This window comes from Hyperoodon ampullatus, assembly GCF_949752795.1.
Source record: "Hyperoodon ampullatus genome assembly, chromosome: 2".
Classification (NCBI taxonomy): Eukaryota; Metazoa; Chordata; class Mammalia; order Artiodactyla; family Ziphiidae; genus Hyperoodon; species Hyperoodon ampullatus.
This window is the reverse complement of record NC_136915.1, coordinates 97,645,303-97,654,540: the sequence shown is the minus strand read 5'-3', so window position 1 is coordinate 97,654,540 and position 9,238 is coordinate 97,645,303. Positions and strand designations below refer to the sequence as shown.

General features: G+C 43.9%; 1 protein-coding gene across 1 annotated transcript; it reads left to right on the top strand.

Moving 5' to 3' along the window:
* Positions 1–504: 504 nt before the first annotated feature.
* On the top strand, positions 505–8,646 carry GNAT2 (G protein subunit alpha transducin 2; the record flags this gene model as incomplete). Its single annotated transcript, XM_079696304.1, has 8 exons — positions 505–622; positions 2,335–2,377; positions 2,680–2,821; positions 3,555–3,712; positions 5,609–5,737; positions 5,969–6,098; positions 7,778–7,931; positions 8,456–8,646. 8 exons carry the CDS (start codon positions 505–507, stop codon positions 8,644–8,646), a joined length of 1,065 nt encoding a protein of 354 aa, XP_079552430.1.
* Positions 8,647–9,238: the final 592 nt, after the last annotated feature.

Genomic DNA, 9,238 nt, shown 5'->3' with positions numbered 1-9,238 from the left:
CTTCCTCTGTTTGTGTCTTTAATCTCTAGCTCTAAGATGCAAGTGAATCTAAGAAGGAAGAGACTTTTAGGGGATCAGTCCCTCAAAAGGATGGGGCAACCATTATCTTATTCCAGAGAATTCCAGCATTGCATCCTATCCTCCTGTGTCAGAATCCAGCACATCATTTCCCTAGTACAGAAACACTTGGGTCTTTGCCCTTTGTCATATTGAGCTCTTAATTGGCTCAACCCATCACATTGCTAGATATAAAGGCTACAATCCCTAGACTAAGTAGGTCTCTGGCTGGGGTACATAGTCTCGGACAAGACAGGCAGGGTACGAGAATATAGAGCCCACTCCCTCACCCAGCTCCCTATAGACTGGCTTTTTAGGAGGACTAAGAAACTGATACGTGATCCGATCCCAATTTACTTTTTCCTTATCTTCCATCTCTCAGATAGGAAACCCTAGAGGAGAAGCTTAAGGGCCAGAGGAAGCCACCAAGGAGGAGATGGCAGAAAGATGGGGAGTGGAGCCAGCGCTGAGGACAAAGAACTGGCCAAGAGGTCCAAAGAGCTAGAAAAGAAGCTGCAGGAGGATGCTGACAAGGAAGCCAAGACCGTCAAGCTGCTATTGCTGGGTGAGCGAGATGGTTAGATGAGCCAGAGAAGAAGGTACTGCTCCTTCCTGCTTATCCTGGATGGTAGGTGGTTTCTAGCCCACTGTGTGGGGAGGAGGGATGGAAGGTCATTTTTCTTCTCCCAATCCAGTCTCAGGCTAGGGGATCAGGAGCTCTAGGGCTGAACACATCCACCCCAACGAGATGCAGAATGCCAAAGTTACTCTGGAACTGTTCTGCTCTTCCTTGAACCAGGAATAGTGTGAGGGCCAGGATGCACCCACCCATCTCCAGATTTAACCAAACCTAACACCTAACAACTTAGCAAATATCATGAACTCTAGGCTTGCAGACACTTACTGAATCTACAAACAGAAACTCTGAGTCAAGGACTCAGAAAAGGACAGTGCACTCAGAAGTCCTACCATATAATCAGCGTCACGTAGTCCCAAGGATAGGCCTAATGGTTCTTACCAAGTATACTGGTTCCTTCTCCTTGCTTTCAGTAAAAAAAATTTGTAAAAATACGAGAAGTGGGGAGGGATGGAGTCTTTAGAGAAGTCCTTTCCTGGCTTTCTATTCAGCAGCTGCCTCTAAAGCCCCTGCCAGATGGGAGGATCATCAGCTTGATGAGCTCCTAAGCAGATCACAGGTTTGTGCTGAAAAAATAAAAGCACCTCAGTCGGTCAGAAATTGATCATGCCCGTAAACAGAGCCAAAACAATAGAGTTTGGGACAGCTGGCTTAGGAAAAAACCCCAATGGTAGTACAGAAGTAGGCAAGCTGGAGCAGGTAGGATCTTTATAGCAGAAGACTGGCTGGCTGGGCTGGGTTTCCAAACCCATGAGGAGCCTGGGAACTAGGGCCCCAAACTAAGGCACCTCCCTTCCCTCAGCTGATCTGTGGCATGGCCCTAAGGACACACTAAAGAGCACATCTCTGTAAGCAGACTCCAAGGAGCCCAGGAGGCTACAGAGGGGAAAGAGATGGCAAGGCCCCTGAGAGATCTTTTAAGCCTAAGCAGCTTTCTTCTACATTCAGGATAAGAAGCTTAGAGGGACCAAGCACAGGATAAGTGGGGGGGCGGGGGATGTTTAAGGCATCAGGGATAGTATAGAGTGGGGGAGAGAGCTGAAGGGTATGCGGGTCTTTGATAGAGGGAGAGTGGGGTGTGAATGATGATCTAAGAACATTTTAGTCAATAATGGAAACAGTAAGATAACGAAAAAATAGTATTTCAGTGAGGTGATCCAGCTTTCTCCAATCCCACCCCAAGATCACTCTCCTGAGTAAAAACAGGCAGAGTAGAAACGTGTTAAAGGAGTTCCCCTGAAGCTATCAGTGGTTCTCAACGAGATCTTGTACACCCCCACCCCCACCCCAAGACACTTGGAAATGTCGGGAACATTTTTGGTCGTCACAGCTGGAAGATTGGAGTGCTACTGGCCTCTGCCAGTGCTGCTAAACACCCTACAATGCACAGGACAGCCCTCCACAGAAAAAAACCATCCAGCCCGAAGTGTCAATAATGCAGAGGTTGAGAAACTCTCCTCCAATTCCAGATCAAATGGCCTGAGCTCAAAGCTGGCAGAAATCAGGGCAATAATCATCCCTATGTGTTCTCCCCTAACAAGGCTCCCAAGCGAGCAGTGGCTTAGACTTCTCACGGGCCATCTACTGGAGGGGTGGGGAGAGCCGGTGGAAATCTGAAGCATAAGCATTTCTCCCTGCAGGTGCTGGGGAGTCAGGAAAGAGCACTATCGTCAAACAGATGAAGTGAGTAGGAACAAAGCCCCTAAGGACTGAGGTAGGGTGAAGAAGTCAGTAGAGCCAGTGGAAGCATGGAGGATAAAGGGCTCTTTATCTGGGTTCTTAAGGAACCCAGATGTAAAGGATATAAAGGATCTTATTCCCAACGTCCCTCATCTGCATGCCCCATGTCCCTCACTCTCCACTTCGGGACAGCAGTAAGAATAGAGAGATTGGGTTCTTATGACCCTTTAAATCCTCCCAGAGTCCCAATCCCTTAGGTCTGGTTACTCAGGTCCAACGAAGGGCTGGGTGTCTCCTCCTTGCAGGATCATTCATCAGGATGGCTATTCACCAGAAGAATGCCTGGAGTACAAGGCCATCATCTATGGGAATGTGCTACATTCCATCCTGGCTATCATCCGGGCCATGCCCACACTGGGCATTGACTTTGCTGAAGCAAGCTGTGTGGTATGTGGTTAACGCTATGTGGTTAAGGGTGGGAGGAAAAGCTAACGAGGTGAACAGGCCAGTGGCCAATGAGCTATGAGGAAACATGGGTCAGAAAAAAGTTTATGTAACTAAAACCCCACTTGCTGAGCTTTTTTTTTACTTCAGTCCTAGCAAAGCATGCAATTCCTACCTTTATAATAAATGTTCATTAAAAAAAAAATCTGCTCAGCTTCCTCTGCCTTTTGGTCTTATTTTACCATCTAAATTGTTCCCCTCAGGTTCTTTGCCCTGGCTGTGGAACTTTCATAAGCCAAATTCCTAGTTCCAGTATTGTCCTTTTCCTAGATTTGAATCATTGAAAAAACAAAGGTGATAGGTTCCTGTCTATCGTCTTGTCCATTTCATGGTCAATCTGGTCTTTAAACTTCCAATCTCCCTGCAGCAGAGCACCCACATGTAGTGGCAGGACACTCACTTTTGGACTAAGGATGGAAGATGGAAACACCACAGAGGAAGCCCCTGGGACCTCTGTTATCCACTAGGCATCCCAGGACTGGATATATTGCCACCCTCTGCATCTCAGAAGCACCCTCAAAAATTAATCAGTGTTTATTTAGAATCTTTGCTGGACACCATCTCCACCTTAGGCTTTGGTTGCAATGCAAAATGCTTTCCTTTCAGCAGAATTCCCAAAAGCCTCCTGGAAAGCCATTATTCCCGTGTAATTCTCTTCCTGGTTTCTGCCTTACAGGATGATGGGCGACGGCTCAACAACCTGGCTGACTCCATTGAGGAGGGCACTATGCCTCCTGAGCTGGTGGAGGTCATCAAGAAGTTGTGGAAGGATAGTGGGGTGCAAGCCTGCTTTGATAGAGCTGCAGAGTACCAGCTCAATGACTCGGCATCCTAGTAAGACCCTGATTGGGGAGGGGGTGGGATGAGGCGTCAGCAACCTTCTAGGAGAAATCACAGCGAGCCGAAAATTTTAGGCACTGACAGCTGGAGACCCAAGGACTGAATTCAGGCTGCATGCCTGTCTTATTAGGCTTGAGCAGTGTTTTACTATGCTTTGAATTTAATGCCTTTATATTGGGACATTTGCCACAGTTCCCACCACTCTGTATTGCTTACACTGGTTCACTGCAACCTACAAAGCTGAAGACTCAAAATTCAAAATAGAGGTGCTCTGTTTAACAGCCCTCAGCTCCTGCCTTCTTAAATCAAACACGTAGCCTCTCCTTTCAGAATCATGAACACTAATACAGCCCTGCAGCTCTGCCACGCATTCTCCTAGGAGGCATGATTCATCATGACCCTCTCAGGGCTGAAATTTCTAGCTGGCAACACAGGCTCTACTTAAGCCACTAGCCTAAAATGAAAATCTCCTTCACCCATAGCATCTTATGTCAAAGTGCCAGAGCACAGGACACAAACTGCCAGGGCAAACCAAAGAAAGTTGGTCAGGGATTAGAGAGCACTAACTTTGCAAAGTTGGTCCCCAAAAGATAAGGTACACAGAGTTTATCAATCCTACCTCAAACAGCATGATATCATAGATGGGCATGAGCTTCAGAGTCAAATAGACCTGGGTTTAGCCCCTGTTTTATCACCTAATCTTATAATAAAGTTATCATTTAATATCCCTGGAGCACTCACTCACTTACTCAGGCCTAGGCACTGCTCAGTGCATTAGGTACACCTTTTCATTTAATCTGCACAATATGCCTTTATGGTAGATAGTATTTTTTATTAGTCCTATTTACAGATGGAAAACCTGAAGTTCAGAGAAGTAAATTAACTTGCCCAAAGTCATATAGATAAATGGCAGAGGCTGGATTTAAATCCAGGTCTATTTGTCCACAAAGTTGAATGTTTTTTTACAATATACCACAATGCCTCTTGTCCTGGACAAGTTATTTAACTCTTCTGGATTTTTCCTTCATCTGTAAAATGGGATATGAAACTTGAAGGTTTATGAGGTTAAATGAGAATTTAAATGTGAAAATGTCTGGCATATAGTTAATTTGCCCTCCCTCTTTCTCTCAGTCCTCTCACTTCACATGTTTTTTTTTTTACTTTTTAATGGTAACTATCAAACAAATACAAAAGCAGAATAATACAATCAATCACCTGGCTTCAACTGTTACCAACCGATGGCCACGCTTGTTCCATTTTATCTCCATTCCCCACTGGAATATTTTGAAGTAAACTCCAGATATATCATTTCATCCTAAAAATTTCACTATGTTATCTCTAAAAAATATTCTTTAAAAAAAAAGAATCACATAATTATATCTAAATATTTAATAATTCCTTAATGTCATCAAATATCCAAGTCAGTGTTCATTCAAGTTTCCCCAATTATCTCAAATGTTTTCTCTTCAACTTGATTCAGGATATAAACAAGGTCCATGCATTGCACTGGTTCACATCTCATGTATTTCTAAAATCTCTTTTAATATACTCCTGCTTCTTGATGGAATTTTGGCACCCATTTAAACCACCAAGTCTCATTCAAGGGTCTAGAAAACTTGTAGTCAGGTGAAGCAGAAGGAAAAGTTATCTGACTTGACTTAAATGGGACAGAACCTCTGCCTCAAATGGGCCTGTCCCTCAGCCCATCCCATACTTCCTTTTGTAAGGACACAAGAGGGTTTGAAGGAAAAGACTCCTAGATTTAACAATATGAATTCTAGGCTGGTTCTATCACTAAGTTAGCTATATGCCTTTGGGTAAAGCCCTTCACCTTTCTTGACTTTGGCTGTGGAAAATTTAATATTATCAATGCCAATCGCTTTTTTCCAGCTACCTGAATCAATTAGACCGAATTACAGCCCCTGACTACCTCCCTAATGAGCAAGATGTGCTACGATCCAGAGTCAAAACCACAGGCATCATTGAGACCAGGTTTTGTGTCAAAGACTTGAACTTCAGGTGAGTACATGGTTCCCTGGGAGCATGTCAGATACCCAAAAAGGGACGTAGGTATGCTTCTTGGCTTACACAAAAGCCCAGTCTGACTTCCTCCTCCTTCTCCCCCTTTCCTTTCCACTTCCCATCTTACTGCTAACTGGCGCCAAAGTTGCCACCTCTGTGGGGTAAACACCAAGTGCATGTGGGTCACACATTGGGTATACGTTTGAAAACAGGTGTTTCTTCTCTCAGGATGTTTGATGTGGGAGGGCAGAGATCAGAGAGAAAGAAGTGGATCCACTGCTTTGAGGGAGTCACCTGCATCATTTTCTGTGCAGCCCTCAGTGCCTATGATATGGTGCTGGTGGAAGATGACGAAGTGGTGAGTGACCTTTGCACCAAGCAGCTTTGATAGATAATTCCCCTGTGACCCTTCCTCTAAACTTTGTGTCACTCCATTACCCCAACTTGGGTGATTTCAGCTAACATTAACAGTCTAGCAGTCTTCTAGCAGACCAATGTCTCAGGCAAATAATTCTAGAAAAACCTCTTCTTCTGCAGGTTCTAGGTTAGCACTTTAGAGCTCCAGATTTACTGAGAGCTTGGTCTCCGATTAGACATCCAAGTACTACTTGGGACATCAAAAATCTCATAAGACAAACTGAGTATTAAAGGAATAAGTGATCATTAACTTGGCAATGCAAAGGAGTCACACTTAGTAGTCTCCCAGGCTGCCTATGGAAGTAAAGGATAGGAGATGAAAATGATAGAGCATTAAGAACAACATACGATGTGTATCTTTATGCAACATGATAGAGGGGTTGCACACTAACCTCACTTGGAAGCCTAAATACATACTCAGTGTCAACAGGACTAGAGAGAGACTGGCAAACCAGTTTTCTCACATGCCACTTAAATTGGCAGCTGGAGAACTACCTGAGGGTGGTCCTCTTGAGCCTGTGTTTTACAAGACAGGAGCTCTGCAGGAACAGTGTCAGCCCATCCAGGTACCTTCCAAGTTTAAGACAGGGCATGTCAAAGGCATGGAAAACGTCAATTTTACATATGCATCTGTTCTATAAACAGAGGCCCACAGTTTACTGATAGAAGACAAAGCTTCTATCCTATTCCCTGCTCCAGTTCTTCTCCCTTCTCCTTAGTAGTTTAGGTTCACATTAGTGCACTCTGAATATCTTCTAGCCAAAATGTCTTAGAGGGCCATTCATTTCCCAAGATCTCTTCCATCTTTAACCTTGAAGTCTAGAAGGTCTTAAAGGGTTTTTATAGGAGGATTAGCAATGAGAAAAGGCTACTAATTAGTTTTCTTTATTAGGTGAAAAGATTGAGCCCAAGTCAGCTAATAGTGCACTTCAAGACCCTAAAGGTCTACTCCCTAACAATAGGCTGGTTTGGGGCACTGGGTAACCTCTGGACTCTGCAGATTACAGCACTACTTCTCACTTATTGAAAGTGGCAATCAGAGAAGGAAATAAGGCAGAAGTGCTTGTGCTGTGGCATTGGGAAATTCTTTAGCCCTTACCATTTGGCACAAGGGCCAAATAATCCCTATTATGTTCCTGCCTGAACTGAGATCTGGGACTTTATAACAGAAGCCTATCAAAATCATCCTGGAGATGTATGTGGACATGTTAACTTGGGCCCAGTTTCAACCCTGAATCAGCAGCCCTTAAGGATATCAAAGTCCTAAGCTGTGCCCTGGTTGCCAAAGATCTGCATAACATTTACTGTACACCACCTACTATCATGGACACTATACATACATGATCTCATCTGACTTTCATAATAATCCTGAGAGAGGGAAACTGAGACTCAGAAAAGCTCAGTACTTTCCCTCAAATCATACAGTTGTGATATAAAGAGGATTAGAAGGAAGTCAGATCTCTTTGGCTCTACTCTACCACACTAAAAAAGAGATAAGCTGTTCCCTATCTTTCCTTTTACATTTGGAACACTGGTTTCTTCAAGGGGAGCAAGAACAGCAAGTAGACAGATATCCCATAAGCCCAACCTGTTATCTCTGATGGTGTTTCCTCTTACTAGAATCGTATGCATGAGTCACTGTACCTGTTCAACAGTATATGCAACCACAAGTTCTTTGCGGCTACTTCCATTGTCCTCTTTCTCAACAAGAAGGACCTCTTTGAGGAAAAAATCAAGAAAGTCCATCTCAGCATTTGTTTTCCAGAGTATGATGGTAAGTGCCAGGGGCTGGAGACAATTCTTTCATAGTAATGACAGGTGGCTGCCTCATTTCCTATACCAAGGAGACATAAAGGAACTTGTCTTTAAGGAGTAGTAAGTGTAACTCCTCTGCTTTGCCAAGTTGATGATCCCTTATCCCTTTAATATTCAGTTCCTCTTATGAGCTTTATAATGTCCAAGTGATATTTGGATGTCTAACCCGAGAAACTTGAGCATTCAGTTAGAGGTTTAAATTCAGATGTCTCCGGAATAGAGCAGACATTAGATTCAGTAGACCCACCGACTGTTCAGATGATAACTGCCAGAAACCAAGGTGGAGACATAGACACCTCTCTCCTCAATTTCTTTGCTCAACTCAAGTGGGAAACACTGGAGTGCAATAAAGGAGAGCGCCCTCCCTCTAAAAATAGGCCCCCAACTGCAGCTAATACAACATTTCGAGGATTGAGTCACTTAAAAAGTGAGCAACTAAGAAGGGTTAATTTATCCCACTTCACTATTTTTCTGGAAAACCAGGGAACAACTCTTATGAGGATGCAGGGAATTATATCAAGAGTCAATTCCTTGACCTCAACATGAGAAAAGATGTCAAAGAAATCTACAGTCACATGACCTGTGCCACAGACACCCAGAATGTCAAATTTGTATTTGATGCAGTTACAGATATTATCATCAAAGAAAACCTCAAGGACTGTGGACTCTTCTAATTCTCACCATTCCTCAAGTATACGTTCTATAAACAGGTTCAGAATCTGGGTAACTTCAAGCAGAAAACTTTAGGTCAATATACCATGACAAGAATACATCCATTCTCCCTTGGAGATGGAGTATGTATGATTGCAATTGTGTCTCATACGTTCTTTTAAAAGTGGGATAGGGCTTCCCTGGTGGCGCAGTGGTTGAGAGTCCGCCTGCCGATGCAGGGGACACGGGTTCATGTCCCGGTCTGGGAAGATCCCACATGCTGCGGAGCGGCTGGGCCCGTGAGCCATGGCCGCTGAGCCTGCACGTCCGGAGCCTGTGCTCCGCAACGGGAGAGGCCACAGCAGTGAGAGGCCCGCGTACCGCAAAAAAAAAAAAAAAAAAAAAAAAAAAGTGGGATAGCTAGTACAGTTTAAAGAATGCAAGGCCAGGAGTCAGAAGACCCAGATTCCAGTACTGGTTCTGCAACTTACTACAAAAATGTAAATATTTCATTTCTCTGAGTCTTGAGTTCCTCATCTATAAAATGAAGATAACTTCTCTATACTACTTCACAGGGTTATTCTAATGATCATAAACATAACTGAAGGAGGGGAA